This window comes from Suncus etruscus, chromosome 17 (assembly GCF_024139225.1).
Source record: "Suncus etruscus isolate mSunEtr1 chromosome 17, mSunEtr1.pri.cur, whole genome shotgun sequence".
Classification (NCBI taxonomy): Eukaryota; Metazoa; Chordata; class Mammalia; order Eulipotyphla; family Soricidae; genus Suncus; species Suncus etruscus.
The window spans coordinates 68,454,376-68,470,646 of NC_064864.1; the positions used below are offsets into that span (position 1 = coordinate 68,454,376).

The 16,271-nt window shown below is 48.7% G+C and overlaps 1 protein-coding gene across 1 annotated transcript in view; it reads right to left on the reverse strand.

Moving 5' to 3' along the window:
- CPXM2 (carboxypeptidase X, M14 family member 2) overlaps positions 1-15,829 on the reverse strand; it is a 50,020-nt gene extending 34,191 nt beyond the window's left edge. Inside the window, exons 1-3 of the mRNA XM_049764439.1 lie at positions 15,476-15,829; positions 7,247-7,348; positions 2,608-2,717 (exon numbers count right to left, since the gene is read on the reverse strand). Coding sequence (XP_049620396.1) covers positions 2,608-2,717; positions 7,247-7,348; positions 15,476-15,782 — 519 coding nt within the window. The 5' untranslated portion in view covers positions 15,783-15,829. The remainder of the gene's footprint in view (positions 1-2,607; positions 2,718-7,246; positions 7,349-15,475) is intronic.
- Positions 15,830-16,271: the final 442 nt, after the last annotated feature.

Genomic DNA, 16,271 nt, shown 5'->3' on the forward strand with positions numbered 1-16,271 from the left:
AGAAAGAGAAAAGAAAGAAAAAGAAAAGGAAGGAAGAAAAAGAAAGAAGGAAGAATGGAAAGAAAGGAGAGGAAAGAAAGAAAAGAAAGAAAGAAAGAAAGAAAGAAAGAAAGAAAGAAGAAGAAAGAAAGAAAGAAGAAGAAAGAAAGAAAGAAAGAAAGAAAGAAGAAGAAAAGAAAGAAAGAAAAAGAAAGAGAAAAAGAAAGAAAGAAAGAAGAAGAAAGAAAGAGAAAGAAAAGAAAGAAAGAAAGAAGAAGAAAGAAAGAAAGAAGAAAGAAAGAAAGAAGAAGAAAGAAAGAGAGAAAGAAAGAGGAAAGAAAGAGAAAGAAGAAAGAGAGAGAAAGAGAGAGAAAGAGAAGAAAGAAAGAAAGAAAAGAAAGAAAGAGAGAAGGAAGGAAACAAAAAAAGAAAGAGAGAAGGAAAGAAAGAAAAAAGAAAGAAAAGAAAAAAAGAAGAAAGAAAAGAAAGAAAGAGAATGAAGGAAAGGAAGAAAGAAAGAAGGAAAGAAAAAAGAAGGAAAGAAAGAAAGAGAGAGAGAGAAAGAAAGAAAGAAAAAGAATAGATAGAAGAAAGAAAGAGAGAGAAAGAAAGAAAGAATGAAAGAAAGAGAAAAATAAAGAAAGAGAAAAAGAAAGAAACAAACAACAAAGAAAGGAAGAAAGAAAAAGAAAGAAAGAAGAAGAAAGAAAGAAAGAAAGAAAGAGAAAGAAAGAAAGAAGAAAAAAGAAAGAAAGAGAGAGAGAAAGAAAGAAAGAAAGAAAGAGAGAGAGAGAAAGAAAGAAAGAAAAAAGAAAGAGAAGAAGAAAGAAAGAAGAAAAAAGAAAGAAAGAAAAGAAAGAAAGAAAGAAAGAAGAAAGAAAGAAGAAAAAGAAAGAAAGAAAAAGAAAGAAGAAAGAAAGAAGAAAGAAAGAAAGAGAGAGAGAAAAAGAAAGAAAGAGAGAAAAAGAGAAAAAGAAAGAAAGAGAGAAAGAGGGGCCGGAGAGATAGCATGGAGGTAAGGCATTTACCTTTCATGCAGAAGGTCATCGGTTCGAATCCCGGCGTCCCATATGGTCCCCCGTGCATGCTAGGAGCAATTTCTGAGCACGGAGCCAGGAAAAACCCCTGAGCAATGCCGGGTGTGACCCAAAAACCACAAAAAAAAAAAAAAAAAGAAAGAAAGAGAGAGAGAAAGAAAGAGAAAGAGAGAAAAAGAAAGAAAGAGAAAGAGAGAAAGAAAAAGAAGAAAGAAAAAGAAGAAAGGAAGGAAGGAAGGAAGGAAGGAAGGAAGGAAGGAAGGAAGGAAGGAAGGAAGGAAGGAAGGAAGGAAGGAAGGAAGGAAGGGAAGGGAAGGAAGGAAGGAAGAGAAAGGAAGGAAGGAAGGAAGGAAGGAAGGAAGGAAGGAAGGAAGGAAGGAAGGAAGGAAGGAAGAAAGAGAAAGAAGGAAAGAAAGAAAGAAGGAAAGAAAAGAATGAAAGAAAGAAAGAAAGGAGAGAAAGAAAGAAGAGAAGAAAGAAAGAAAGAAAGGAAGGAAGGAAGGAAGGAAGGAAGGAAGGAAGGAAAGGAAGGAAGGAATGAAGGAAGGAAGGAAGGAAGAAGGAAGGGAAAGGAAGGAAGGAAGGAAGGAAGGAAGGAAGGAAGGAAGGAAGGAAGGAAGGAAGGAAGGAAGGAAGGAAGGAAGGAAGGAAGGAAAGAAAAGACTTTTATCATTTCTAAGTCCTAGTACCACTGAAGGAAGGTTTAAACCTGAGGTTCCAGGGTTGAAATCTAACCCCTAGGGAGAGAGTATCAGACCTTGAGCAGGTTGGGGCCCTCAAGACTGGGATTAGTGCCCTGATCAAGAGATGCCAGAGAGCCTGCCTTCCCCTTGTCAATGAGTCCACATAAGAAGATGAAGCCCATGGGCCACTCCCCAAAACTGAACTGCCCCTGCAGTGCCTGGACTATGTCCTTCCCAGAGCCATCAGGGATGAGAGGGTGTGGAGGACTGGAGGAGCCGCTCCAAGGAACTGCAGAGGAGTCAAGGTTTCTGCTCCAACATGGCAATGGGGATCCAGTAAAAGCTCAAAGCCTGCAAAGTCTCACAGGGCTAAAAGTTCATGGGGGCATTTGGAGGGAAATGAGGCTGTAGCCAAAACATTCCAAAATATCTGTTAAGCTGTACCTATGACCTAAAAACTGCACAGTAAACAGTCACATGCTAGACATGGCAGCAATCAAGTCAGCACTGTTTATGTGCTAGAGAGCAAAGCCTGGTGCCACCAGAATCACTGGGCTTCTCATCAACTAAACACAGAGTCAGCAGGTGAGAGAAGGGGTGACCGGAGTGAAGATGCTACGGTGTTATGGGTGTAATGGAATCGAGTAAGCAGTACCCCAAAACAGAGAGCGTGAACTCCTGAACTCTGGAGCCACCTCCATGGACAGACTTCTAGGGCCATTCGTTCAGTGGGATTTGGGCTCTTGGATCGTGCACTGAGTCTACAAAATGTCACCTCACTGAGTGTTGGTGGGCTCCTGTGCCCTAAAGCCATCTCCCCACAGCTGCCTGAGAAAAATACACCAAGCCCTACCTTCCTACAGCAGAGCAGTTTCCCCACCACCACCATCACCACCACCAGGCTGTACCTGGATGTTGAGTCTCCCGCGATGTGCGCCCAACCCATAGCGCTTTGCAGTCGATGCGTGGAGCTGAAAGTCTGTGATTTTTAAGGTTTCTAGACCCAGCGGTGGGCAACCTGTAGGACAGATGTCAGGAGAAACGAGCCACTCACTTTCCAAAATTTACAAATGCTCCATGCACCTCAGGCCTGAGCTCTGGTTCATGTCTGTGCCTGAGATAGGTAGGAGTTAGCCATGAGCTTGTCAGGAGTTAGCAAGAAGTTAGTTGTTAGCCAGGAGTTAGCCAGAAGTTAGTCATTAGCCATGAGTCAGCCAGAAGTTAGCTCTCAGGTGCAGGCACAGGAGCTCCTGCCATGCAGAGGGTGAGTACAGACCCTGCTGCCCCCAGCACCATCCCTGGCTGCCCACATCAAGAGGCTTCTCCAGTCTCCACTTCCCCTCCTCTCCCTCATTTCTTGTATGTTTGTCTTTTGAGCTCAAAAGTCCTCAGAGAGCACCATGCTTTCTGCCCTATCAAGAGGCTGCTGAAAGACTGTCTAGCCAAAGTCAGACTCAATAATGCTAAAAACATGAGCTTGAAACTATGCTTAAACATGAGATCTAAGCAACTAGTAGACTTCGAAATGTCTGGCAAGATGGCAGATGCAGAGCAGGTGGCAACATAGAAACACGGGTGGATGGAAGTTGACATTAGTGGTAGAATTGGTGTCAAAAGAGTGTATTCTGGATGTCAGAGCCAATAGTATACAGGGAGGCAGCTTGCCTTGCTCAAGGCTGACCCCAGTTCAGTCTCCAGCATCCCATAAGTTTCCATAAGCACCAGGAGGGGTTCCTGAGTGCGGAGCCCTGCAGTATTACCTGGGCATTTCTAGATGTGTCCCAAAAACAAGTAAAAAAAATATGCCTAAGACTCATCTTTCAATAACTTGCAAATCCCAGATCTTTAATTCAATATTAAAAAAAAAAAACAGATAGCAATGTACAACCTAAATAGGTATTTACAAGAAAATTCTGTCCTAATAGGAAAAAGCTTTTGTCTTTAGTCTGCCATGAAATGCAAAAGGAGACCACAGGGTCCCCAGGACACAGTCACTCACAGAATTCAATGAAAACAGATGTTACCAAATGCAGGTGCTGAAGCCAAACAACCCTACCTATGGGATGGTAAATAGTCCCACTAACTTGTGAAGCTCTCCAAAAGATCTCCTAAATCAATAGTCATGCCCAGCCCTTCTATTCCTGATATCTAGCCAACCAAACTGATATCCAGCCACCAGACTGATAACCAGCCAATCAAATTGATATCCAGCCAACCAGACTGCTATCCAGTGGATCACAATGTATCCCCTGGGGCCTAAGCACAGGGAAGCCCTGGCAGTGAAGCTTTTCCTCACAGCCCCAAACTGAGAACAATCCAAGTATCCATCAGCAGGAAAGTGAATAAATCAACCGTGGTTCAGTTATTTTGTGAATGATAAGTTCCTGAAAATAACAGCACATTATCTATCCACAACACCTTGGCAAAAGCTGCTCAAGAGGACAATTAGAGGAAAAAATCAGGTACTCACCCTGACAGTAAACAGGGCAAAGTGCCTGCCTTTCACACCAGGCCACAAATTCAGTCCAGAATCTTCCAGCTGGGCAGTGCCAGACCGTGATCCTTGACACCTCGGCACAAGGCCAGCCAGCAGCTGACCCAAACCATGTGTGCAACCACATGTGCACAAACACCACAGATCCAAGTGTCTGATCCCCAATGAAAACCACAGCCATAAGAACCCAAGTGTGTGCGGATCACCAGGTCGCCACAGAAAGCACAGCACCATCAAGCAGAGAAGGAAAGGGAGGGAGGAAAGTATTTCTAAAATTGTCCTTTTATTGTATATGATGGGTCTGTACCCCAAAAGAAGTCCATGAATAATTCTATTAGAATTAGTCATAAGTATCATGAAAAAAAAGCTTGGCAGGGTGGCTGGATATCTATTCAATAAACAAACAAACAAAAAAAAACTCACACATTTGCACACTTGGATTAAAAGTATCCCAGAAGAACCAGAATCTGAGAATCAACCTACCAATGATTGATTTATTGGGAGATTTTCATACTAATCAATAGAGAGATTGATGGAATTGAAGACAACATTGTAAATCAGATCAACAGATATGTGGAATTAATTTAGCTCTGATCAAAATTCCAAAAGAACAAAAGCTGACACAACAGGATAAGCTGTAATCGGCAAAGACTGTCTATCTGATCTACCCACAAGCAAGGAATTTTGTTCTAGTCACAAGCCACACACAATACACACACCAGACAGACAGGCTCCAAGATTCTGGCTAAGGCTAGCTATGGAGCTAATGTTCTAAAGTTGCTTTATTCTGTTCTTCATGTTTAACTCCCAGTTTTCCAACATTGGTTGCTCACCACTTTAGATCCTAGTGAACTAGAAACAGCTACTTGAATTCAAAGGGGGGCTGTCTATTCTACAACCACCACTAGGCCCCCCTTTTTCCAGCCACATCACCAGCAAGCAACCAGCTTTGACCTGGAGGAACTGAATAGAGGGGAGCCTGCCTGCACCACTGTGGCCTTGTTCATAACCCCTTCCCAAGACCAGGCCTGACACCCCCTATTTCCATGCACTCCTCCTGCCCACCCATATTTTCCATAGCTGCCTCTCTACCCAAGATTGTCCTTTATTTATTAAGTTCTTCTGAACAGAAAAGCAAAGCTAAGAACTTTCCCAGGTCCTGAGCACTTAGGAGTGAGAACAGTGAAGGACTGCAGGAAAGATCAGGGACCCACCAGTCCTGAAGAGCTTAAACCCAAGGCCAAAGGGTGGTTGGAGTGGTCTGCTGTGATAAGGACTTGTATGTATGTCAGAAAAGCAGGCTCAGTTGACAGTGTGTGATGGAGCATAAGGGTGTATTCCTAGATGCAGAACCTATGAGCAAGTGTGAGCGTGCCACTGTGTGTGGCCATATATGCTCATAAGACTCAAGAAGAGAAATGGATCTGGGTTGGGGGGAAATCTCTCCAAGAATGCCTCATAAAATTTTAACAACTCCTAATTCTAGTTCTATAATATGTGGGGGGTGTATGTATGTATATATATATATATGAATATGTATATATATATATGGACAAAGCATTTAAAAATGTGTTTCCAAGCACTTCAGAATTAACAAGATGTATTGGAGCTGAACAAGTCTGAGGAAGGAATTTCAGCACTTTGTGCCAAGTCAGTAGCGTCCTTATAAATCCACAAACAAAGACAAAGGAAAAGAGGGTGTCCAGGTGGAGGCAAAACTAATGCAGTTTCCCCCCATTAATGTCAAGTTCTTTTCCTTTGACCAGAGGAGAAGCTTCCCATCTGAATTTATACCAGAGCATATTTAGAAGGGCAGAAAATATATTAAGTGTCCTCCAGTGGTTTCTTTGTAAATAGAATTTGCATTTCAGAAGACATTCGATGCCCGATAAAGACTGCCTAAGCGTTGCAGAATCAGAAATTCAATGTGGAAAAGGTCAGCTTCTTCCTCAAAAAAATAATAGAAAGGCATTAACAAGATAGTGAAGCACCTCTAGGCCAGATGGAGTCGAAGATGGAGCCCAATGTGTGCTTGTGTGTGTGTGTGTGTGTGTGCATATGTGTGTATGAGTATATGGATACATAAGTTCTGTATATGTTGGGGTATGTATGTGTGTTTGTGTGTGTAGGACAGCACTTGTAGCCCCTTTCATAAGAAGACAAGAAGCCCATGTTCAAGAACCATCTACAGTGGAGTTTCAATACCCCTAAGAGCAGGAGCCCCAGAGGCACCTGGAAGGGCCCAAGCCCATGTCCTGAGGTGACCAGACTAGAGCCCCCTGAGAGAGATGATTCTTTGCATTGGCCAAGTGAAGCTGCTGGTTCCAGTGGAAGTCCTGTCCTCTGTAGGATCAATCCATTGCTGGAGATCCTGGTTAGAAACAACCCCAGTTTCACCTGTGGGCTTCTTGAAATATCCAGGGCCCCTCAAGGGGCCGTATGCTCTCTGTATACAGTTTGGAGTAAGGTCAGTCAAGGTCTCAGGCACAGTTCCTGGTGGGATGGTGATAGAGAAAGCCCGGATAATGCACAGAAGACTGATAGCCTGGAGGCAGTGAGAGAAACCATGTTTCACAGGTAAGAAGTTGGGGCCTGCTGCACACAGTGAGCAAAATATTTGTCCACTGCCCTGTCCTCAGGCCTGGCTGGGAGACCAGAAATTATACCAAGGCTGCAGGCAGCTCTGAAGACTCCCCCAGGAAAGGAAATGTTGTCTTTGGGAAGTAAGCAGGAATGAGTAGGGTGGCCATCAAGCACTCGGAGACATTCAGACAAGACTGGAGGTGACAGAATGTTGGGACAGTATGGCCGAACCTCACTGTCCTGAAGATGAATGACCATTTTGGTGAATAGGAGCAGAAGCCAGAGCCAGGCAGAGAGTTAGTGAGGTGGAAGCAGAAGTGAGTGCCTGGCTGCATGTTGCCACATGATGGGAGCGGCAGTGAGTCACTGCAGGCAGCCAGGCTACAGCTTCAGATGCAGGGGCTGGGTCAGGAGCTGATCACAGCCATGTCCTCCTGGGGCAACAGGATGGGGTGAGAGGCTCCACTCACTTTCCTTGATGTCCGCCTCATGGGCCATGAGAACACTGGCAGCTTCAACGGTCATCTTCTCGGAGCTCTTGGATCTCACACCTTTTCTGCTGCTAATTCTACCTAGGGAGAGAAAGGAGTGAAGAGAGAAAGAGAAGAGAGGAGAGGAGAAAGAGGAATAAGAGAGAAAGAAAAAGAGTAGTAAGAGAAGAGAGAGAAAAGAAGAAAGGAGAGAGAAGAGAGAAAAATGTCTTTATGGCTTTACTGCCACCAAGGTGATCATCACCCTACATCTCCTAACAAAGTCACCATATACCCCAGGATGTGGAGGTGAGGGGATGCCTGCTACTGTGAGCAGCGTATGAGGCAAAACTCATGACAGACTTGTGCTGGCTCCTCACCCCTACTGGTCTGCTCTGGCAAGATGAAAGAGTACATTCCCCCCAAATGTGGGGGCTCTTCATGGAGCCAAGGCCGCTCTCGGTTCCCTCACAGCTCACCTCCCTCCACCCCAACTCAGCATGTGCTGATCCTCCTCCAGAGCCCTTGTCACACCCATCTCATCCCCTCAGTCCTGGGGAGCCTTGGCCACCAGCTGTAGGGCACATGTGCTCCCACGGGGTTCTGAGTCCTCAGGAGACCCCTGAGGAAGAAGCAAAGACAGCAGGCAGGCATCCCCCAGTCCACCTCCCTGCAGCCCCACCCCAGTCTCTCCTTGTTCTACTGCCAAGTGAACCCCTGAGTTACCACCACCTTGCTTAGCTCCACCCCAGCAGTGACACAAAGAGGCACCAGAAATGAGGAGGTGAGGAGATGACGAAAATGAAGCAGAACTTAAGGGAAAAACACAAACTTTCTGGTTAAGCACGTAGGGGTGAGGCCCTCCCACCCAAGCTCGCAGCCCTCCTTAGTCAGGAGGGTGATGACAGCCCCACCATGGCACACCACTCTTTGCTCACCCCAAATGTCCATACTGCCCACCATGCAAGGCCTTTCGCACATGGGCACACAGGCTCAGAGGGCGGGACACTGCAGCCCTCTCTGACTCTGCCCCCCTCTCCACCCAGGACCCCCTCACCCTCAGGAAAAGCTAACATATGGTGTGAGAGGAGCTGGTCAGACAGCTCCGTCTGGGCTGCGTGACAGAAGTGGATTCCTTCAAAGCAGCAGGCTCCCCACCAGTGTGGCCACATGTTCTCTTCTGGTGGATGGGGAGAAGCAGAACATTTCTCGCACGGAAACTATTTCTCTGCCCCCCCCCCACCCCCCGCACACATGTGCCCACAGTAGCGGCTCTCCCTCCTCCAGAGACATGAGGGCTCTGCCGATGACTCCTCTCCCCTCAAAGGACCCTCTGTATCCAGACTCCCACTCCTGTATCTGCAAATACCTCCAGGACTCTAGACATCCTGCCTACCTCTTGTGAAAGTAGGAAAAAGCAAGTTATTGGGAGCTCTGCAGAAATGCAGCCTGGTGGGCACAGGACACTCACATCAGCTTCCAGAAACATCTACAGAAACCTGGACTCTGAATGAGAAAAATCTAAACAGACGTGTGACACACTCCAGAGCACATGGATGGCATCAAGTAAGGTCCCGAGGGTGGAGGCTCAGCCCCATTCCCATTGGTTCCAAGCTTGTAAAGATCCTGGTGCAACAGGAATGGGGGCTGTGGGGGAGAGTGGGGCAATGATTCCTGGGGGCTGGCTGAGTGGTACATGGCATGGTGCCTGCTTTAGACTGCCCAAGAGGGCACCAGTGCCACTTGCCAAGTCCTTTCCACAGAGGATGGAACCAAAATCAAGAACAATTAGACTCAACCATTCTCACCCCTTCCCATCTCACTGTATCTGCTCGGACATCTATACTTTTCTTTGAGTCCACCTAAGCCACAGAAGCCGGGGCCTTAGCAGGGGCCCTGAAGTACAGGGCACAGTGGCCTGCACCTGTCAGTAGTAGCCAAGGAGCCCTGATGTATTTGCGAATTTGTTTTTGACAGTTAGAGAATCAGTTTTATTTGAAGACATCATAGGCTGGAAGATGGTGCCTTATTCCTCAAAGCCTCCATCTTGTCTACACCACCATAAGCTGGTTTAAAAGGACAGAACTGGGGAGAAAGGTGGAACTGTGCACCCATGGGTGAAAATATCACAGGGCAAACATCTGCTGCAGCTTCAACCTATCCATAAGCCTGAATAAAGGAAGGGTGAGGTGAAGGTAAACTGAGGACAGACTGTTCTAATCTCTTGGCTTTGGGGCAAAAACATTTTCTGGTTTAATTTGGTCTTGTTTCATCTATTGTCAGTTCTTGTGTTTCTATGGAAGTTAGAGCCTTGAATCAAAACAGGCTGCTGCTTGCCAAAATTACCTTGATTCAGCTTTTCCTGAGGATTCTAAAAGCTGTTCTCTAGAATTGAACCCTCACCTACCTGAACCAGTGGGCTGGCACCTGTCCTTCCCAGGTGTCCTCTGGCCAGCAATCACAAGCAACAGGGAGACAAATGGGCATCAACCTTTCCACACCTGCAGGTTGGGGGTTAAAGGGTGTTGCTCTGCAAGGTGGTTCTTTTAGCATCCTTTCTGAGTTGCTCAGAAGAAACGAAGAAATGGTGTTGCCCTAGATCCAGCTATTTCCTGCTAAAAGAGGTCCTCACAGGCAAGGCCGAAACAACTATCTGACTCTGCAAGAAATATCTCTCAGAGTTCTTCCCAAAATTCACCTTTTACTCTGGATCTTTATTGGCAAAACTGTTTTTGATGCTTTGCATCAAACACCATCAAAACACCAGTTTGCTAGGGAGAACCTGGAAGTACTCATAAAGCACTCAAACAGAGACCTAGAAACACGTTTCAGCCCAGTTGACAAAAAAAAAAAGTATTTTTTCAACAAATAAAACAATAATTTAAGAGGACCCTAATCTGAGCTCCCCAAAAGACAGGCACATTATTGAACCACCATTCTTCTCTCCAGACCTACATCTAAGGGCAGGAAGAGCCAACCTCACGTCTGATCATAGGGCTGTCATCCATTTTGCACAAGTACAGAACAAGTCCACAGACATATGACTTCACTGCACCTTAATATCCCCGCATGTAACCTGAAGGGCTGCTAGTACTTTCCTTCCTCAGAAGTCTGGTGGGATTCCATGGTCTTTCATAAGACACTACCTGAAACTCCAATAGAAAGGCATACCCACCATGGGAGGCAGTATGGGTTGGAGGGGAGACAAAGAAGTAAGGAAACAAGACTGGGCAGTGCTGCTGGGCCTGACTCAGAAGGGGCCTCTAACTCTCTCAGGCCAGAAAATGCCATATGGCATTGTTTGGCATGATTTGCAGCCCATGACAACACAGGCAGATGGGCAGAAGCACATGTGTCCCTCCCATCATGCACCAGGGCCTTCCCTACATAGCCCGTGGGTCTGATGCTAGCACCCAAAATCTACACCCACTAGCAACCAGCAGAATCTGACCCCCAAGCTCCATCAGACTCACAAATCCTCATTCCCAAGTTTTCTGAATCCCTGGCCTATTTCAGTAAATGGTTGATGGATGGTTCCAGAAAATTCTATGGCATTGAAGTCTTAAATCAACAACAGATCAGCACTGTGCCTTTAAACAAGCTTGGCAACACCCAGATCTGGGAGGCACATGGCTGCCAAGCAGTGAAGAGCCAAGCAATTTCCCTGGCCATGAAGATTTGTTGCATTTTACTAACCTGGAGCACAGAGATGGAGCAAGGCCTGGAGAGCTCAAGGAGGCCAGGGACCTTGCTGGAATTGTCAAATCTGAAAGTTGAGGCTCCCTGCCCCTCAGGGACATCCAGAGGAGACCCGATGTTTAGATTTTAGGGACTTGGTTCCCAGAAAATGGCTGCAGCCCCACCTAGGTACAAACACCCAGATCCCTGAATGGGGTCCTTACTTCACCATCATTTTTCATGTACAAACCCTAGTTTTGGGAACCAGGACACAGGCAGGGGTCAGACCAACAAAGACAAATCTGGGAAGCACTTTGGGATAGATGGTGTCTAAGGAAGCTACCGTGCATACTCGTAAAACCTGCTTTTTCTCTAGCACAGCCTGGGTGTGAGCTCTGGGCAGTGTCTCTTCAGATGGAGCTTGCCATTTGCTGAAGGGCGGCACTGAGATCCCCTGTGTGCTTCGGTGGGTGCCATGGCTGGTTTTTACAGCATGCATAAAAATATTGACCAAGCCCTTCCACACTCCTCATGCCTCAGCTCTGCCCAAGATCAGGCATTTCCCTTAAAAGGCCAAACTCTGCATGGTTCCCTGAAGAGAGAGAAAACAAAGCTGGAAAGAAAGATCTTTCTAGCAACTGGCTTGCAGGCTCACTACAGAAAGGGCTTTGTCCTCAGCTAAAGCTGCTCAAATAACAACTTACTATCTCCCCAAGCTGAGGCACAACACAGAAGAAAATGCAAACTTGTCAGTTTGGGGCACAGGGGTATAGAGTAGACCCTCTCCACCACCCCCCAAAAGGCATGACTCTGGCCACCTATGTGGTGCCACACCCCGGGACTGTGGCTCAGGGCAGCCTGGTGATAGGTATGAAGATAAATGTCTTCCCTACTCTGAAGAAAAGAACAAATCTGCTCACCTACCAGTGCTAAGGTCAACTGTGTGGCCCACAGGAGAGAGGGCACAGTATCTAACGGCCACCTCACCTTGAAAAGAGTTTTAGGAACTTATGGCAGTGGGAGTTGCCCCATGGACATGTGATAAGCTTGGATCTCGAGAATTGCACATATACACACATGTACACCATTCATGTACATTCACATACACATGGATACATGTATTAAATACATATTCACACCATTCATATATGGACATACACTCACATTCATTTACACACTGACACATACATTCAGCCACACACTAACACAGTAAGAACTAGAAAAGTATATAGGATCTGTCCTCTAGTTGGAAGTTGATATCTTTTTTTTACCTCTGGATAAAGTTTAGGGTTGGCATGTTGACTACAGGGCCCAAGGATTCGGGGGTGTTCCAGTCTCGCAACACCAGGGTCTCGGGGTCACAAAAGTCAGTGCTCTTGCAAAGTGGGGCCAGCTGCATGCAAGGCAACTTTGACCCCTGAACTTCTCTGACCCTGCTCCCTAGTACTGTATCCACATCACTTCCCAGCAGTGACATTTTATGTGGCAGTGTTCTCAACCACAGACAACATCTGGCAAGATATTCAGCTTCTCTGACAATCAGGATAAAGTGCTTGTGGGTCAGAAGCAGGGGTACCATCCCCCACACTCGGCCCAAGTATCCCTATGCCAAGTTCAGCGTAGGAGCAGTAGGGCAAGGGCAGGTGAAAATTTTCTGCAGCACAGCAGTATCTGGACAATAGACCTCACAGTGATTCCCCCAAAGCAGCACTCCTTATAGCAGCACCCTCATAGCAGCACCCCATAGCAGTGCTTTCTACAGCAGTGCTCGCTGCATTCCAACCTCACTGCCTCTTTCAGAAGTTGACATACAATATGTCCAATGTAGGGGAATTTCTCCTGGAGTTTTCCATAAATGTTTTACTCCTTGAAGCTTTGTTTCAAGGGTGGTACCTATACCCACTCACAGGAATCATGCCTCTGCCTCAGCAAGTTTCATGTCCAAAATCAGCAAAATCAGAGCTTTGCAGAGGTGCTGAAGCCTAGAGCCATCTCCACCATCTACACCTTGGACAAGCCAGTCTCCAGATGTGACCCGTCAACACATTCCCAACACATATGCAAATCATTGGCTCTTTCTCAGGAAACAAGCTGCTTATTGGCTCCAGAACACCAAGGGCGCAGCCCATCAGCACTTTCCCAGGACCTAGAACATAGCCACTAGGCTCTAGAACTGGCAAATTGTTGACAAGTAACACTTTTTTTTGGGGGGGGGGGGCCCACACCCGGCGGTGCTCAGGGGTTACTCCTGGCTATCTGCTCAGAAATAGCTCCTGGCAGGCACGGGGGACCATATGGGACACCAGGATTCGAACCAACCACCTTTGGTCATGGATCGGCTGCTTGCAAGGCAAACGCTGCTGTGCTATCTCTCCGGGCCCGACAAGTAACACTTTTACTTTTAACCAAGAAGATCAGTATTATATGATGTCTGCAGTAATACTCAGAACCCTGTGCAACTGGGACACATGAGATTTGCACATCTGTGGAGAACAAAAAAAATATAGGACCTGTAAAGACTGTGGTCTTATCCAGCTGCCTCCTCCCATGGAACAATGGGAAAGGGCACCTCTGTGAGCATTCAGTGAGGCACCAGGGGAAACACTATCTAGGCCCTCTAAATCAACAGACTCTCCAGTCAAGGCAGTGGACAGCCTGGTAGGACCCAGGGCAGGGCTGCTTCCATTGCATCAGCCAGCCCAACCATCCAGCTATCAATCAAGAGTAAGAAAGGGTCATTTTCTCTTAGGAGAGTTTACAGCTCAGAACTATCATTGTCACCCCCCAATTGGGGGCCATTCTGAACTTAGTCTTGCGGGGGTAAGTGTGGAGGGTGGAAGGTTCCACTGATAAAGAAGGAAGAGAAGGAGAAAAAGATGGGAGAAGAGGAGGAGGAGGAGGAGGAAAAAGAGCAGGGAGGAGGAGAAAGGGTTGATTACTTACGCTAAATGTCTCTCTTGGCTTGCCGTAGTTTGAGGTACTCTACAAACCCACCTAAGATTCACTCCCCTGGGGTCCTCAAAACTGTGGACTCCAAGGACCTGGCTTCAGTAAGGGGAGCACACCAGTGGATGCTTCACAAAATAAGTCCCTCCAACTTTCTGAGTCCACCGGCAGGTCTTGCTCTCCCCAAACCCCAGCAGCTCCCCAGCAGCCAGAGCCCAGCAGCTCTCTGAAGACTGCACAAACAGGTAATGATGGGGAAGTTGAGGACTCACAGTGACATTGAGTGTACCGAGCAGCATGGCCCTCCCCACTGCAGACCAACCAAGGTGGCTGGGAGGGGCATATTCAGACCACCTGATCCCCTATAGTTCCCCCAGGAAACAGTGACCGTGTCCCCTGCCCACCCTGCCCTCCCCCAGGACACCAAGCTTTTGGCTGACCACACACAAATTTGCTTGAGCCCAAAAAGGCTTTGAGTTGAACAATACATAACTTTTCAGGCTCTGGAGAGAGGCTGAAACAGACCTATCCCCCAGTGGATAGCTGACCTTCAGCAGCTCCTGACCATGGAGGGGAAATGGTCATGAGAGCAGCAGACAGCTGTGGGTCCCTGTCCTGGCCTGCGAGGAACGCGGCCTGCTCACAGCCCTTCACACCTCGCAGTACAAGAATTCTGCTGGTTGTGTTCAGAATCCCAAGTCATCCCATAGGTCACCCCATCCCCTCGGCCCCCCTCACAGCTCCTACCCATAGGCAAAGGGGCTGCAGAGGAATGGGGGCACTCTGAGCTCTGTGTCTGGAATCCCTGACCAGCCCCACTGCCTGGACACTGGATTTCCTGGGCAACTTCCCCAAACCCAGGTGATGGCACTGAGACAGGAGCTCGAGATGCCACCTGTCCACTTCTCAAGGATTACCAGAGCCCGAGATTCTAGCCACCACCCTCCCGGGTCCTGAAACATTAGACCTCAGCACACCAAACAAAAAACCACTGTGGATATGGAAGAAGGAGCCCAGGTCACATATTGTGGAGAAAGGTGATGAGAGAGCTTCCCCGAGTTGATGCTCTGTACACAGTCCTCCGTACTCCTTGCGCAGTGCTCAGCACTCACTGGCAGCAATGGGGAGGGAAGGACTACAGAGCTCAGCTATGCCCTCCCTCAGAGCTGGCATCACACCCTGGGCCTTTCCAGCATTCCCCATTCTCACCCACACCCTCTCCTTGGGCACAAGGCTCTGTGCACCTCCTTGCGCCCTAAGGAAGCTGTAGGGAGGGAGCTGAGAGGGGACACCAGGCAGGTGCTGATGTGTCTGAGTTTTCCCTCCAGCAGCCAAATCCTGCCAGCTGTGCACAAGGCCAGCTCGGAAATTCTCGCCTGCCAGGAAAAGCCGACGGACAGAAGTGGGCAGAGAAGCGTCCTGGACGGTTCAAAGTTGGAGCAACTTCCAGAACTGCAAGCTAGGGAACACCTGAGGCTTATTAGGGTGCAGTGCAGAGTCTGGGCGGGCAGAGGCAAGGGCTCTCACCCTCCTCAGGGGCCGGGGTCCCCACCTCTGGGAGGGGCGCACAGCCAGGAGGTACCACGCAGAGTTCCACACACTCACCCTCGGCAGGAGGCTCGGGGGCCAGCTTCTCCCTCCTGGGGGCTTTCTTGGGCGGAGACGTCTTCTTGGGCGGCCTGGGCTCCCGGGGGCGCGGCTGCCTCTCCACTTCCCCCGGCCCCGCGGGCAGCGGCCGCTGCAAAGTCTCGGGCTCGGGTTCCAGGGGCGCGTAGTCGGGCTCGCGGCTCCAGGTCTCCTGCACCAAGCAGTCGAGGTCGTCGACGGCTGCGTCCAGGGCTCCGGCCACCAGAAGGGTCACCTCCAGGAGCGACAGGGCCAGCGCCAGCGCGGCGGCCCCCGGGCGGGCCATGCCCGCTGCACCCCGCGCCCTGGGCAGGGTCCCGGACGCCGGGAGCGCGGGAGGGCGGCGGGCAGGGACTGGGACCAGGGGCGCCGGCGGACAAAAGTGTGCCAGCCGGGCCGGCGGGGCTGGGACGGGCTGGGGCGGCTGGGTTGGGCCGGGCTGGGCTGGGCCAAGGGCGGGCGTAAGGGGACCGCCCCGCCTTTCCTCTCTCCTCTCTCCCTGAGACACCCCATCAGGTGTGGGGGTCCCCTTCATCCCTGCTGCCCCTTTGGCCCTCTCTGCCACGCCAGCACCCCAACCTGCCCTTCGGGACGCCACTTCCCAGAAACTTAAAGAATGTTCTAGCCAAAAGGAATCTGCACCCCTGGGTAGCTTCCATCCCCAGGTGAGAGAAGCTGGTCCAAAGTCCGATCCAATCAGAGAGGCCCCAGCATAGCCCACCCTGCCTTGGCCCTCCAGTCCAAGGGGGCCAGTCTATCCTTGCCCCCACCCGTT